The sequence below is a fragment of the Elephantulus edwardii genome, unplaced genomic scaffold (genome assembly GCF_000299155.1).
Source record: "Elephantulus edwardii isolate Elephantulus edwardi_28Jun2011 unplaced genomic scaffold, EleEdw1.0 scaffold00055, whole genome shotgun sequence".
Taxonomy (NCBI): domain Eukaryota; kingdom Metazoa; phylum Chordata; class Mammalia; order Macroscelidea; family Macroscelididae; genus Elephantulus; species Elephantulus edwardii.
In genome coordinates, this window is record NW_006399805.1 from 6387572 (window position 1) to 6404553 (window position 16982).

A 16982-nucleotide genomic window follows, 5' to 3' on the forward strand; every position below is an offset into this window, starting at 1 on the left:
GCCCTGAGCATCAGGCTCCTTTAAGAACTATCTGTATGAGATCAAAAGGAGTCCTGGTATTGCAGTGTGCAAAATATCAGACTGCTAACTGAAAGGACAGCAGTTCAAATCCACCAGTTGCTCCACAGGGAAAAAAGATGGGTAGTTGCGTCCTATAAAGATTTTATAGTCTCAGAAATGTGATGGAGGGTTAAGTCAGACGTGACTCGCGAGCAGTAAACTTGGTTTTTCTTTCTTCCCATATGGGATCAAAGTGACAGAAATAACTAGAAAGATTAAACAGGGGCCTTAAAGAGCAGTGGATTCAAGTTAATGAGAGAACCACAACTCAGGAGAAAAGGCTGTGAGTGGCTGCACGTGATGATGTCATGAAACGGGACGTGGACACTGAGCTGGGGGGTGTCTGCTCTGCTGCAAGCACCTCAACACGAAGTGCACATGCCCCGTAGTCTCTCCTTGAGTGAAACATCCACATTCAGTGCCGGTCCTCTCCTGCCTTTTCGGGACTCTTTCTACAGAGCTGCCCCACCTCTTATTATAACGTCTGGCCTCTGCTCTAATCTAGAACTACAGGCTGCCTCCACCCCATCTCCGGTGTGCAAAGGAGATTAGCGCTGACCCCTCACCTGAGGGACCACTTCACAGTGACTGCCCTCTCCAAGCTCCACCCTCTGCTGTCCTCCTGCCTCCAACCACTGAGCTTCAGACTCCTCTCTGGACACTGAAAATGGGCTTTGGGATGGATTTTGGTTTAATATTGTTGTCCTATGGCCCTACATAATTGGAACAGTTGATAACTGTGATTATCCATACAGTACTATAATGTCTACAGAACAATAATGAGTCAAGATTTGGGGATCTAACACTTCCTTTGATGAAGTCTGTTTTTGAAACCACAGCTCTCACCTACCACACACATTAATTAGATTGCCGTACATGTGACTTCAATCCGAAATACTTGTCACCATGTCCCAGGCTGTGTGGCTTCACTTCACCTACTTCTTTTAAGGAAAAATACCTTAAGAAGTTTCACTCTGCTCTTAAAAAACTCTTTTCTTCCAATGTAACTGGTATGTACGTATCATACATGTAGGTACATGTTGCTGTTGTGTACCCTCAAGTAGGAGCGGCCCCTCTGGTGGTTTTCAGACGCAGTTAATGACACAAGAGGAGCTGTTCCTGTGGAGTAGCTGGTGGCCTCGAACCACATGCCTCGGGACTGCAGGGCAGCTTCTTGCCCCTAGGCCTAAATATATAATGATATAAACTTTACATTTATCATACAGGGGCTTTGTTATATTGTATTTATTCACCATTGCAAGAACCACAAGAACATGGAAATAAGCCAGATATCGAACCACAAACGAATGGACTGAGAAGTGTGGTACACTCATACAACGTTCATACACAGCACACAGGAGCAATGATTTTGTAAATTACTACCTAACCCGGGAAGGACTAGAAAGCAGTATGCTGGGTGAACTAATTCAGGCCCACAATCCTGTATAGAACCATTACTGTAGAATGAGTATGGGGCTCCAAGGGGAAGGAGGGTGGAAGCAGAGAGGTGAGGATGGGGGAGGTGTTAATCATAGGGTTGTCCAATTCGATGGGGGGTCAGGTGCGTGTGTATGTGTGAAGAAAATGGGAAGGATCTTGTGTGAAAAACAATGTATTCAAACTTTCGAAATAAATCAGTAGAAAAGAAAAGAATATCAAAGTTGTATAATTATCTTATTTTTTATGTAAGTTGTTTTGAAGTCATTTCATTTTTTCTAAATATGTAATCTTCCAAAGAGAATAAATTATACCTTGTACTATTTTCCAGGAAGGAGCCTAAACACCCTGTCCAGGAGCTCTGTAGAGATCACAAAATGCTTCAGCTGGGCCACCTCCTAGTGCCTCTCAGAACAACGGGGTTTACAGTGGAAGGAGGGAAGGAGTCCATGTGGAATTCTACATTAAAAGGAACCGAGAAAGGTTTTAAGATTATTCTACTTCTGCCAAGCGCAGATTAGCTCAAGAATTTACTTCACTAGCAGCTAATCTTGGATTGTGATTTAACTTCCATGTGTTTCTTATGTTGCTAATCATTATTTTAAAGGTCATAAGAGGTCAGAGATCAGTACATTTGTTAGGATTCTTGACTGATTATGACACTATATTATAAAAAGCTAAATTAGGAAACAATATTGTGTAAGATACCTACTTGATTTAAAATCTGCATGTGTCTGCTTCAAGAGGGGTTATTTCTAGAGTCTTTGCAAGGCCCACAATCCCAGGACTGGAAGATTCTAAACATCACCTAATCCAACCACCCATTCTGTGTCTGAATTCTCACTTGTATATGCCCAACCCACAACTGACCATCTCTCAGGAAAAGCAACTCAGGGCTTTGCTGACTTTGCTCTGGATGCTGGAACATTCACGATTTATGGGTTCTCTTGGGGACACAGGCCAAGCAAGCAATTCCTATTTACACGACAGATTACTGTGGTAGCAGCCACATCACACTGCAACTCAAAATACACCTTTCCTGTCCAGTCAGCTGTTGGTTTTCTCGAACTTCACTCACTGACTTTCTAGAACACATTATATCCTGGTACCATTACATTTACTGCTATTACTTTTTATCCTAAAATGGTCATCTTCATTTTTCTAGTCTGTAAAGTTCTTTCTAGTTCCTCACTATTAAATTAAAGGAATTTGCTAGTCCTCACTCCCCACTAGTTATAACTCATCTTTTTTTAAATTGAGATTTTAATGAAAGTTTATAGAGAACTTGGCTTTCCATTCATTCACTGTTGCACATTTTCCTCCCTATCTCCTTCCCCCCATTTCACTTTTTTCTTTGGAAAAATTCTTCCACTGTTATACACATCTCTCTTCTTTATACTCATCTAAGTCAATATGATTGCTGTCAGCGATGCCGAGTTGAAACTAACTCACAATGGATGAGACTGTCCACCCTTCTCCTTCAGAGCAGGTGGAAGATTCGAACCCTGTGCCTTTGGGATTACAGCACAGCTTCTTACCAACAGGTCATGAAAGCTCCCTAAAGTCATTTTAAAAATATTAAATAGGAAAAGAGTGAAGGAACAGGGCTCTACAGTATTCAGGAGACTTCCTTCAGTCTGTCACATGCTAGTCTTACATCTAATCCAGGGCTAAGATTCTTCTACACAGGGTCAGACAGGCTCATGAACTGCCAACCCCTGGCCTAGTTTAGTTCTTTATTTTCAGCCAACCATGACTTCTTCTCATCACTTCTTCAAGCGTATCACGAAAATAACCAAATGCAATGGGATGTTCTGGTCTAATCAATCTCTCTCTCTCTCAACAGGTACACACAGAGAGGTACCAAAGGAAGACAGGTGCATTTAACAAAGTTACAACCAAACTATGTTATCATTTTACACATTGCATTTTTTAAAGCAATGTAACATAGTGTCCTATGGATGCACCACAGTATACTTAAACACCCTCCTAACTTAGTGACATGCACATTAATAGGAACACCCAGAACAGAGTTCTTGGTGACTGCAACAGGGTGTGGATGGGTGAAATATTTGTAAACACTCAGCAGCCAAACTTATGTTATTTGCTACCAAACCAAACCGAAAGCTTGACAGTACTGAGGGTGCGTGCTGCCAGCTACATGGGCCTGCGGTTTTCTTTGGGTTGGTATCAGGAGGAGATGATGGCTCTCCAGCACTCTGAATGTACTAACCGCCAATGAATTGTATACTTTACTATATGCATTTCACGCCATTAAAACAAGAGAGACCTGAAATACCACCTTGCAGAGACTATCGTAAGGCACAGTTTCAGCACAGCAGGCATGATTCATACATAAGTAAGACTCCATTTAGGCATACATCTCTCTCAAACTCTGTACTTCATAGAATTTGTACCTTCTAATATGTGCAATGAATAGGGAAAAAAAATGGTACCAACTAAAGAAAGCCTTAAAAAGCAATTAATGCCAAAACTTTTGACACAAAAACATACATAAAAATCCCAAAGCCAAAACACAAAATGGTAACACACACTTTAAATAAAACTAATTCTAAAGCCCTAAATTACTGAGAGTGCAAGAAAGGACTCAATGCTAGGTAACAGTTAACTTTATACATAAAGGTAATGAATACTGCAGAGATGCAGTTAGGTTCTCACTGCCTTCCAGTCTGTTCTACTTGGAGTGACTGTCGGATTACAGAGGAGATGAGCGTGACTGGGAGGAAGCCACTCATTCTTTTCTCTTCCCATAGAGCCTGCTGGGCACTGGGGGGCGGGGGTGGTGGGAGAGGGTGGTCCAAAGCGAGTTATGCTACTATCTAAAGGCTTCACATCTCCATTGTTCAAATCCACCAGCAGCTCCTCAGTAAAAAGATGAACAATCTCCTCCATCAGGGGTCCAGGGTCGCAAACTCCATGGAGGGCTGCTGTAAGTCAGAAGCAACTCACAGGCAGTGGGCCTGAAGTTTGGAATTGAAACTTAAGGGGAGAATAAAAACTGACCGTGGAAAGCAAGTGAGCTCTTGCTAGACGGTTAAATCAATCTGGAATTTCATGGCTAATTTAAAGAAGGTCCCAGGATGCTTAAACTTTGCACTGATATTTCAAAATTCTGCAACAAATAAACAAGCCTGAAGTAAAATATTTCTAATACAAGTCCCTCAATAGGTGTGCCTTGGAAGACAGGTGGTCTGCATCACAAAGGACAGCCTGGAGACCCTACAGACCAGACCAGACCAGACCAGACCAGAGAACAGTCTGACTCCAGAGGTGGGCTGCCAGAGCCAGAATCCACAGGCAGTAACCGGCTGTCCTGGGAACTCTTCAGGTGCCCTGAAAGGCAATGGCAATGTGAAAAAGATTTGAAAACCAAAGAAAACACCTGAATTCAAAGACCTATTTTTTTTTTTTTAGTTTGGGGAGGTTATTGTAGATATGAACATTCTTAAGAATTCTCAATATTTAAGACATAAAGTCTCTCTTTATATATCTTTTATTACATATACGTATTTGTATTTATTAAGAGTAGATGCTATTCAAATTATGTCAGTCCAAAAACGAATGGTGGGAAATAAGGAATGAGCAAACTCCAGCATTTACAGGATTAATCGCAGAAAATCTCCAAGTACAATGCCACTATTTTAAAAGTTAAGTCTTACTATTTGGGGTCAAAGTCTAGGAACTAAAGTAGATGCTGAGTTATCTTTCATGTTAAACATAAAACTGGCAAACTAATAGCTGGCTTTCCTAATATTAAGCAGTGATTGCTTCCTTTTAAAAACTTAAACTGAAACAAAACAAAGTATCTAAAAGTGCAATATGGATGGTCTAAGCCAAAAGTAAAGAAGTCTTAAAATAATTTATTATTTAAATCTGAAGCTTGAAATGAGAAAGAAACCTTTTTATTGTCTGATTAACTCAGGAGTGGTGAACCCTCATTTGACCTTGACCTCCTTGTCCTTTGTATTAAACCCTAACACAAAAGATGCCAACATACTGGGATCTCAGGTGCCTGTTTAATAGTTACCAAGAAGAAGGGGAACAGGCTCTCCTGTGTACCCCGTATTCTTCTTCTGGACTGGGGTCACACTTTTCTTTGTTATTTGTACTTCAATTGTTGCACTGATTTCCACCTCAATGTGGTCCCCCTTCCTCTCTGGGAGAGAATGCAGGATCATGAACGTTGTAGCAGGATCCCCTGGCCCTGAAAATACAGCTCGCTGTAGTTCTTTGGAAAGACCTTGAGGCTCTACAGACGTTTTCATGCATTAGCCAGTTAGCTAGTCAATTACTCACTCGCCAAATATTAACCAGCTCCTGCTAGGACCTGAGCTTTTCCTGAGTGGTGGAGACAGAGCAGAGAATGTCAAGAAAGTTCATGAGGTCCACTGACAGCTGTCACCTGCCCAGCACGCACTGGACCATGGCCTCGGAGGTTCTAGGATTCTCTTTGTCAAGAGGTCTGCCCTAGGTCATACAAACAAAAATGGAAATTTCCTTACTCTTCTAGCCCTCTGTTGTTGTTGTTGTTATGTGCCATCGAGTAACTTGCGACTCATAGCGACCTTATGTACAACAGCCCTAAACTCTGCTCTGTCCTGTGCCAATCGCAATGTCTCTGTTACACCCATCCCAATTACCGCAGTCACTGAATCAATTCACCTCACAGAGGGCCTTCCCCTCCTGTGCTGTGCCTCCACCCTACCAAGCATGATGTCCCTCTCCAAGAACCTCTCCCTCCTTACAACATGTCCAAAGTATGTTAGACGGAGCCTCAGAATCCTTGCCTCCAAGGAGCCACCCAGTTTGACCCTCTCCAGGATGAATCTGTTTGTTTTCTTGGCAGTCCATGGTACATTCAATACTCTTCTTCGGCACCACAGCTCAAAGGCATCAATTCTCCTTCTATCCTCCTTGATCATTGTCCAACTCTCTGATGCATGACAAGTGATAGCAAAGACCATGGCCTGTATCAGATGCACCTTAGTCTCCAGAGAGACACCTTTGCTCTTCAGTACTTTGGAGAGGTCCCTAACAGCAGACTTTCCCATCGCAATACATCTTTTAATTTCCTGGCTACTAGTGCCGAGAGTGTTGACTGTGGAGCCAAGCAGACTAAAGCTGTGAACAATCTCAGTCTCTTCACCATCCATCCTGATGCTGCCAATTGGTCCAGTGGTGAGAATCTTTGTCTTCTGGGCATCAAGCCTCCATCCATATTGGAGGCTGCAGTCCTTGACCCTCTGCAGCAAGTGCTTCAGGTCCTCCTCAGTTTCAGAAAGCAGGGTTGTGTCATCTGCATATCACAGATTGCTGATAGATCTTCCACCAATCCTGACCCCACAATCCTCCTCATAGAGCCCAGCCTCCCGGATAATCTGTTCTGCATACAGGTTGAAAAGGTATGGAGACAGGACACATCCCTGGCGTACACCCTTCCCAATTCTGAACCATGCAGTGTTTTCTTGCTCTGTGCTGAAGACTGCCTCTTGGTCCAAGTATGGGTTTCGCATTAGCATGATCAAGTGTTCTGGGATTCCCATTCTTCTCAGAGTCAGACACAGTTTGTTATGATCCACACAGTCAAACGCCTTTGCATAGTCAAAGAAACACAGATAGACATTCCTCTGGTATTCCCTAGTACCATGACCCCTTCTAAACCCAGCCTGGCCTTCTGGCAATTTTCTGCTGATGTGCTGTTCCAGTCGCTTTTGGATAATCTTCAGTAGAATCTTGCTTGCATGTGAAATCAACAAGATTGTTCTATAATTTCCACACTCTGTTGGGTCACCCTTCTTTGGGATGGGAACAAATGTAGATCTCTTCCAGTCAGTTGGCTAAGTGGTTGTTCTCCAGATTTCTTGGCACAACTTGGTGAGCATATCCAGGGCAGCATCTGTTAGCCGAAATATGTCAACTGGTATACCATCTATTCTTGGGGCCTTATTTTTTGCTATTTCCTTCAAAGCAGGTTGAACTACTTCCTTCATCACCATAGGCTCTTGCTCATATGCTGTTTCATGAAATTCTTCTGTGTCTGCCAATTCCTTTTGATACAGTGACTCAGTATATTCTTTTCATCTTCTTTTAATACTTCCTGGATCATTTAATATTCTGCCTAAAGCATCCATGATTATAGCAACTCGAGGTTTGAATTGAATTTGTTCTTCAGTTCCTTGAGCTTAAGACATGCTGAGAGAGTTCAGCCCTTTTGATTATCTGACTCCAACTCCCTGCACCTTTCATTGTTAATATTTTGCTTTGTCATCCCGTGCTGCCTTTTGAAATTTTCTATTCAACTCTTTAGTATCTTGAATTCTTCCTTCTGCTTTGGCTTCTCTGCGCTCCAGTGCAATTTTGAGTCTCTTCTGACATCCATTTTGGTCTTCTCTTCCTCTTCTGCCTTTGCAATGACCATTTGCACTCTTGCTGGATGATACCCTTGATATCCTCCCACAACTCATCTGATCTTCGCTCATTAGTGTTCAAGGCCTCAAACCTGTTCCTGAGATGGTTCTGAAATTCAGATGGGATAGAAGCAAAGTCATATTTTGGTTCCCATGAACTTGGTTTCATTTTCCTTAGCTTCAGCTTGAACTTGCATGTGAGTAGTTGGTGATCTGTCCCACAATCAGCTCCTGGCCTAGTTTTCACAGCTGATATTGAGCTTCTCCAGCGGTTCTTTCCACAGATGTACTCAATCTGATTCCTATGCATACCTAGCCCTCTAGTCTTTTGAAAAATACTCGTCTAAAGAAAAGTAAATGGTTTCTGAGATCAGGGATCCAGGTACACATCCTGGGTTGGTTATCTTTTACTTTTTTTTAGACTCTAATTTTGCTCATTTGAAAAAAAATTAAAAATCCACTTTTGCAAAGTGACAATTTAAGTGAGAAAAGTAGACAAAGCATTTATTCAGCATGGAGCTGAGCATTAAAGGAAGGCCCTTGGGATATAATTTTTATTGTTCTATTATTTTCTAATGAAAGGCATCTTTGGCTTGTTTGATCCGGCTTCCGGGGAAATTATTCCTTTAACCACAGTCACAGCCTAGAGAGGATAAATATTTTCTGTTGTGGGGGGAGGGAGGGCTGGGCGGGGAGAGAAGTGCAGCAATGAACGGAAATCCAAAATCTCTGTAAACGCTCATTAAAATTATTTAAAAAAATTATTTTCTGTTGTTTCTTTTCCTGGGTAGGGTGCTGACCACTCTGTCCCTAGGAGAGATTTTGGTTAGCTCTTCTGGAAGCGGCAACATTTTAGAGACTATGGAAGGAGATCAGTCCCGGAGGCCATGACACAAGTGTGATGGGCAGCTAGGTGGCAGAACCACTTGGAGATCTAGCGTAGCTCGTGTTTTCTGTCCTCCCCCTAGACTTTCCTTAGTTTTAAAAACTCTGCCCACCCTACTTTTCTACTTGGACTTAGCAGCAAATGCACAAAAATATTTACAAACAGGTGGCATATTTTTTCATTTTTAATTTTTTTCATGTGGCATAATTTTAATACTTCTGAATTTTCTTTTCTTAATAGCAACATTTTATATCTGACACATTCCTACTCCTTTGAGGCCTACATTATAAAAGCATTCGGTTTGCTTCAGTAATGAACACTCAGCAATCCTGAGTTTCTAGAAGAAATGGTCATCTGATGTGGACAAAGCATTCTTTAGGCCTATCTTCAGGTGAAGAGAAACAAAGAAACTTTTGCTTTGATGTCCAAGACAAGCACACATCATAGCAGCTGACGCCCACAGGAGTACACACTGTCCTGTCACAGGAGACCAGTGTCCCCAAAAGCCACTTCACAAACAGTGCTCTCAATTAGCATTTGTTTCTCACCACAGCAGGTAAACTGATCCCAGACAACCAAATGACAAAATACTACAACAACAACAAAAAACTTACTAAACTATATATAGTTGAGTTACTGTCCCCAATAATTGAGCCTCGGCCAGGAATGACTTTCTTCCACTTAGATTTCAATATTCCAAGACGTGGCTTTCCTTTTTTTTTTTTAAAAAAAGACAGTGTCTTCCAAGGATCACATGCATGCCATGGTGGGTTCACCTTTCCCATGACTCCCCCCTCAATCCACTCCTGCCAACTAGGCTAACCCTTACCTCTCAGGCTGTCACTGGGGCGGGGAGGGGAATCATACAACAGTACAGAACCAGAAGCAACAGAGGAGAAAAGAAAAACGGAATTAGAAACTGCAAGAGTCAAGGATTCAAATGTAAAAATAGTGCGGGGAAGGCAAATAACAAAAGTGGGGGCAATGATTTATTACTTTAACCTGGAACTTTACAAGTCAAAATAGATAAAAGGTCTAGAAAGTATAAAATCAACACGTTACTCTATGCACTTTCCAAGATGTTAACAATAATCATTTGTTGTGACTGTTGCTCACAACAAATCCTCCAAACTTGCAATGTTAACTGAATTCATTTCAATGTAGTGGGTAATAATTCCCATTATTAACATGCATTTATTTAATGGGCGGCTTCGTAAATAAAACAATACGAGGCAATAAGAAGTCCTCATAAAACACCTTCAATGAAGAGCTTTTTCTTATTACTAGTTAAAAAGCATTCCAGGCAGATACTGTCCGAGGTAGACACCTTCCATTATATAAGGGATCAGTCAGGTTGGACAGGCTCCCCACTGAGGGCTACTTTGACTGGCAAAATTCTTACAAGACACACTTTAGTGCCAGTAATGGATAAGACTCTTGGGGTGGCGGGTAAATTAAGAAAAAGCTACCAGTGGGGGGAACATAACCAATTTAAAGAAGAAAACCAGAACAAAGTCCTGTGATGTTTATCAGAAACTGTATTTGTGTCTCTGGGATTTTTAACCTAGGAGTTCTCAAGGTTCAGGGAGATGACACACTCAAATGATGCGCTCATTTTCTTTATTTGTTAGTATTATACAGAACTAAAGAAAGTGAGAGAAAAGGTGAGACAAAAATACTGAGAGCAAATGGAACGCCCTCTTTCCAAGTACTCTCGATTAGTATCACATATTTACCTTTCTAAGGGAAAAAAGGGTTCTTAAAAGGCCCTAGATCTCACAGCATATTCCTCAAGCAACCTAACATTTTCTCCTCCCAATGATTACTTCTGTTATTTGAATTTCAAAAGCTTCTCTGTTTTACACAGTTGATTTGCTTATTAATGATACACGTTCTTACTCCTGTTTGGAAGCTTTAAGAGCAAGTAACCTGCTGCCCTTGTGCTGGTCCCCATCACCGTGACATGCCACCGAGTCTGAGGCTGCAACTCTTTAAGGAAGGAGACCGCCTGTCTTCCTCCTGACGCAGAACACACCACACCGCCAGAGCTCCTTCAGAGAAGCAGCTATGAACATGTTCTAATTGAAAACAGTCAGGTATTTTAAAGTCTATTCACTGACTGACCAAAGCCAGTGAGCACTCTGGTCCTGCCCAGTCTGCCTCTTACTTGTCCAGCTGGGCACCCAGCCAGGCCCAAGGGCTAGGTCCAGGGCTGAGAAACAAGGATTCTGGAATGTTTCTGCTGAAACGTGACCTTTGGAAACTGAAAGGTTTCACAGAATCCTCATTCTGTTCCGTTGTTCAGTTTAAGGATCTAAATTATTTCCTGTTTGCACGTTTATAAGTGATAATTCCTGTTTTCGTTTTGACCCCAGAAGAGGATTAGGCAATAGAACTTTTAGAGAACTCTCAGCCTCTTGGCTAAAGTTTAAAGTTACTGTATAGATTCTGTGATTGTTCTTTTAGAGAACTTCATTCAGCCGAGCTTGCTCATTCTCTCATTCTGGTCACACCCTGCTTGCTTTTCCTCCAGTTTAAACTGCAAAGCTTTTCAGGATCCTATTTTTTGGATATGCCTGTTTCCAAAATAAGTTTTCCATTTGATGATACATTTAAATTATTTTAGGTGTTAGGTTGTGGACCAAGATGGGCAAGTTCTCATGTGATTTACAGTCTCTGAAAACCCACTGGAGGGTCAGCTAGGAGTTGGTTGTGACTCAACGGCTAGGAGTTGGTTGTGACTCAAAGGCACATAACAACAAACTGTTCTTTCTTAAAAACAATCTTAACTATTTAAGAGAAGGAACATCTTGGGTAGGAAGAATGGGTAATGGAACACTATCTTGTTGAGCACAGCTACATTTTTTAAGCATGTATTTTTTTTTAATGAAAAAAAAAAAAAAATCAGCCTTAATTCATTAACCTTTTAGTTACCTGGATTAATGGAAGGATGAGGGTTAAAATCCTAAAGCAAATACTACTTTACAGTCTATGGTCATCCAAGTGAAGACTTCACTACAAGAAAGGCTTTCCTTTATTTTATATGGGGGCCCTGACTGTCAATCGAGTTAAGCCTTGGGCTGCCCGCCAAGAGGTCAGTGGTTTGAATCCAGCAGCTGCTGTGCAGGTGAGAGAGGAGGTATTCTGTTCCTGTGAAGGCAACCTTAGAAACGGGGCAGTTCTGTGGAGAGGTCACTGTGAGGTACATTGACTTAACAGTCGTGGGTCTGGGCTTAAAATTTTATACTGACAAGGGACAAAAGCTCGAGAAGGAAAAGCATCTGTCCGTCCTTTCTCTACTTCCTCAGGGTACCTGTGCCTTAGACACGCTGGGCTCTGTTTTCTGACTGGCTCTCTCCGTTCCTGAGAGAAGAGAGGAAAACAACAAAACAAAGCAAAGGGCAACAGTCTAAACATAAATGCAACAGACAGGATCAGGACCTTGGCAAAACAGGCTGCTCTCCTCAGAAAGTGAAGAGTGACTCTGCGAGTCTCCAAATTTCTCAAGACTGGAGTTGATGAATTTCTCGGGTTGAGGAGATCCCGTCACCTCACAGGGTGCACAACTGCTGCTTTTCAAAGTCATGAGAGTGTCAGAGGCAGATGTAATTAGAATGGGGGATGGAGAGGGAAAGGAAACCACAGAGAAAGGGAAGTTAGAGGCCTGACGTCTAGGGTTTCACAGCAAGTGAAACAGAAGTCCTCGTAAACAAGAGAATACAGAGTAGCCCCGAGGGAGGCACAGGCTGCTATCAACCCAGCCCTGGGCGTTCACCTGGGCCAGCAGATCACCAACATCCTCCTGCAAGTATCTGCCTGGAGCCTTGGGGGGGGGGGGGGGGTGGGTGTCATCTCCATCCTCCTGTGAATACAACATACAAAAGGCGGTAACAGTGTGCCCTGAACGAGCCAGCATCACTTAGAAATGGGAGTCAATGGTACGAGCAGCGGGGAACAGCCAGGGGACTCTCAAGTCCCCAAGGCAGGTTCAAATCTCAGCTTCACAATTCCTGACAGTTCCTGCCCTCTGCCTCAAGTCTCTTTATCACTCACAGGAGTTAACTACAGGAAATGCTCTGGTGTGCACACAGTGAAGTACATTCTGCCCTCCCTCCCTTGATGGTGGCAAGATCGCTGCCAAGAATTTGTCATTGAGTCAGAAGTGACTCATAACTGACCCTCCAGTGGGTCTTCAGACGCTGTCACTTGCTCATCTTTCTTCCTTGGAGCAGCTGGCGGATTCAAACCATCTGTCTTTGGGTTGGCAGCCCAACTCCTTACCACTTGGCTACGACAGTTCCCTGAAGAGAGTTTGAGTCGAGCCGACACATAGCTGACCATCCAGCAGGTTTCCAGGGACATAAATCACTCAGGAGATGGCCATCTGTCTCCTACAGAGTAGATGGTAGATTTCAACCATATGCCTTTGGGCTGGCAACAGAACTCCTTACTACCAAGCCACCAGAAGAGAATTTAGGTTTACAGAAATGTTGGCCTCTATGCAAATTCTGTCCAGTTTTTAAAACCAGAAATGTAAACAAATGGTATCTATTTTCTGTCTCTGCATGTGGAGTCACCGATCTGAGTCTGCTGCCTCTTTCAAGTCTCTTCCTCATCTCCACGTGCTGATTTTAAGGTAGTGTAAGCAAAGAAACCGCACTGTGAGACACAGTGTGAAAAATACTAGCAGGGGACTCCAGCAGGCCTGGATCTAAAGTCTAGTTATATTACTTACTTCCTGACCTTTTCAAGTAATTTCTCAAGATTCAGTTTTCCTAAACTTAAAATCGGAATTTATTACTGATATTGAAAATTATGTAGCAAGAAGCAAATGAAAACTTAAGAGAACACACTCTGTGTTTCTAATACTTGGCCCTGTAAATGAGCCAGCCAACGCTTACCGTCAACCAAAATGACTGAAAGCATAGCTAAGTTAGGATCAAACTGAACGCAGGGAGCTCTGGTGGCCTAGTGGTAAGAGATGTGCTGGCAATGAAAAGGTATGTAGCTGGAACCTACCAGCTGCTCTGTGGTAGGAAGAGATGGACAATTTCCTTCCATGCTATTAAATGGCTGTGAAAACCCACTGGAAGATAAGCTATGGGTTGGTTCCACCTTGATGGTACACATTACCTACACGGAGCTTTGGTGGGTAAGGAGTTGCACTCCCAACTCAAAGGTAGGCAGTTCAAATCCATCAGCTGCGCCAAAGGAGAAAGACAGATGGGCAATCTGCTGTGTGATTTACAGCCCCTAAAATCCTGTTGGGAGGTCAGCCAAGTCAGCCTGACTCAATGGCAATGAACTGAGTAGCGAAATCTACACCCAGAGCTGCGGAGCAAGCAAACATGCAAGGAAAGGCAGACATGCAAACAACAGAGCAGATGAGTGTGAAGAAACACAGGAAAGCTCCACTAAGGCGGAGGGTTTTCTGGGAGAAAGGACACTGACGCTAAGGGGAGTCCATCATGTTGGACTAGAACCTGAGGTCAGCAGGGACCTGGTCAAGGAGGATGGGAAGAACTCCACGGAAGAACAGCATTGTGGGTCTGGAGCTGTGTGGGCACCTATGGGAGGGGAGTTAGAAGTAAGCAGGGCCCAGAACACAAAGGGCCAGAACAGGAATCTTTCAAAACGAGCCAGTGGGAGTCTGGCGCTTACTCAAAGGCCAGGGAACGAGGCGCTGGGTTGCTGTAAGTCAGAATCAAAGTGAAGGCCGTGAGGGCTCTTTGGGTTAGTGGAAGGCGTCTGGTGGACGAGAGAACTTGTGCAGACTGGCATGATGAAGAGATCCCTAGGCTGGTCAGCTGACCAGCAAGGGGCAGATCCTACTGTCAGAGGACATACACAATGGAGGCCGGGCAGCAGAAGCTCCTGTGCTAAGGAGACGGGTGGCCCAGGGAGGGAAGAGGCCTGGTGTGAAGGAGGAGCTACAAGCAGAGACAAAGGTGGCGCTAACACTCAGCCAGCTACCAAAACGCCTTAGTGTGGGCAACTGGTTAAGATGTCATTAGAAGAAATGGGAGAGAAGAGGATAGATCATGTTCAAAGATAATCTTGGAACACAAGTCCCATTTCAGGAAGTGCTGAGTGAACAAGGTGAGCCAATGAACACCAGAGGAACCACCAAGGGGGGGCGGTGCCGGGAGGCAATAGGCCAAAGAAGGGGGTGTGGTCAGTCAAAACCACAGTGATCCCTTTTATTTTTGGTTATTTTTCATTACTAAAAGATGTTAAGAGACCCAAGTCATCACAAAGAAAGTCTTATGGTATGATCCAACTACTCTACTACATTACAGATAAACTTTTCTGCTAAACCAGTTCTCAAGCCTTCCTCTGGCCCAAATACACACACACACACACACACTCTCTCTCTCTCTCCCTCTCTCTCTCTGATGGAGATGTGGATTCATTTCTCTGCCCAAGTGTGCACTGTGGAAATGGGCTGACCAAACCCAAGTCTGATGTGACCGTGAAGCCAGACACTGTGCCTGGCATCAGTTTTTGGAGACAGCAACGTAATTCTGGGGTCACCACATGCCATCTCTGGGACTCTGCCGCTCAGTAATTCTATCTGTACAATGCAGCCAGTAACAGGCCTCATCCACTAGGCTGAGGTCTGGATGACAAATACCTAACAGGAAGACACTATGTAAATGGTGTTATTTCTGCAGCTGTGATTTCAGTTGGTACTTGTCAACTCTGCATCTTAAGCACAGCCAGGGCTCAGTGGGTGACACAAAGCCGCCCACTTCACAGCACTGCAGTGTCCAGCTGAGGGAGGCGTTCTAAGCAATTCCTCCCCAGAAACTTCACCAGAAATCTTCCAAGAAGTCAGGCTCTGCTCTGCTGGCTGGGAAGGTGCGGAAACAGAGGCGGTCTGTCCTAAGCAGCAAGCCATGCGGATGTACGTGCATCCCAGGCCCTTAGGCTGCGCCTTGCACAATCCCACGAGTGCTCTGCTTCTGCTCAGGTTTCCCAACACCGATCTCTGAAGCAAAACGCACAGCTATGCACCCAAGGCTTGTGTGTACAGTTCTGAGGATTCAGATCCAGCCCTGCCTTTCACACTGACAAAAGGGGGGCTGACAGGCCCTCCACAGCTATGTCATAAAACCACCAGTATGTTGTTTTGTTTTGGAATCGTTCTCTTCTTTAGAAGAGGGCCACCCAGCTAAGATCATGTGCGTGCTCCAAGAATTCCAAAAGGCCCAGCCCAGGGATCCAGAGGCCGGCCAGGTGGCTCTCCACGTGCCAGTCTGCCACAATGCTGGACTCCGCTCTGGACTCTGTTCTGAGCCTTCACCTTAGGCATTTGATGGGCTTTCATCATCATTTTCTACTTAGTACTCAACCACGAAGAGCGCATCCCAAGCTCCTACTCTTGGAAGCACTTCGGATGCGATGGGGGTGTGGGGGGGCCGTGCACGGGAAGTCCAACGTGCTTGCTGAACACGACCTGAGACGCTGCCAGGTGCCACCTGAGAGGGGCCCGGCCTCCCCGGTGGCGCAAACAGGTCTGTGCTGTGGCGGGGAGAAGAAAAGGCCCACGCCCGAAGTTAGGGCTCTACCCACCAAGTGATACAAGTTTCAAAATCGCCACCACTGCTATTCTGAGCCCTCTCTTCCGTTGCCAACGAAGCCGGGACGATCGCTGGAGGCTCGGAGTTAAAAGAAAACGATCCTGTGGTCCTAGTTATGTGGGTCACTCCATCCAGCAACCGGCAAGTCCGAGAGCGAGGACGACCCCATTTAATGAAGGACTTGAGATCGTGGTGTAGACGAGGGGTGGCCGCGAACCATCAGGCTTGGGGGGTGGGGACGAGACTCAAGGATGCCACCCCGCCCCCACCCGAGGGTCCAGGTGAACACGCCTGCCAGTGAGTCCAGCGGTGATGGCCACGGGACGCCCCGGGGCCCTTCTCTCTGGCCAGATCCCCCTGGAGGCCCTCCCTCTCCGCGCTGCCCCCGGATCCCGGCGGCCTGGCCGCCCCCGCCGCTTCCCCGGCTCCAGCTCCCGCCCGCCCGCCGCCCTCGCCCACTCCCCAGCCCCGCTCACCTTGGCCACATAGTCCTTCACCTCGTCCAGGTCTCCGTTCTTCAGGGCCCACATGAACTCCTTGTCGCACATCACTGCAGCGGGGAGAGGCGGCGGTGGCGATCGCCGGGAG

At 44.7% G+C, this 16982-nt stretch overlaps 1 protein-coding gene across 1 annotated transcript in view; it reads right to left on the minus strand.

Moving 5' to 3' along the window:
- The window catches only part of MTPN (myotrophin), a 33536-nt gene extending 16562 nt beyond the window's left edge, over positions 1-16974 (minus strand). Inside the window, exon 1 of the mRNA XM_006887149.1 lies at positions 16871-16974. Within this exon, the coding sequence (XP_006887211.1) occupies positions 16871-16942 (72 nt within the window). The 5' untranslated portion in view covers positions 16943-16974. The remainder of the gene's footprint in view (positions 1-16870) is intronic.
- Positions 16975-16982: the final 8 nt, after the last annotated feature.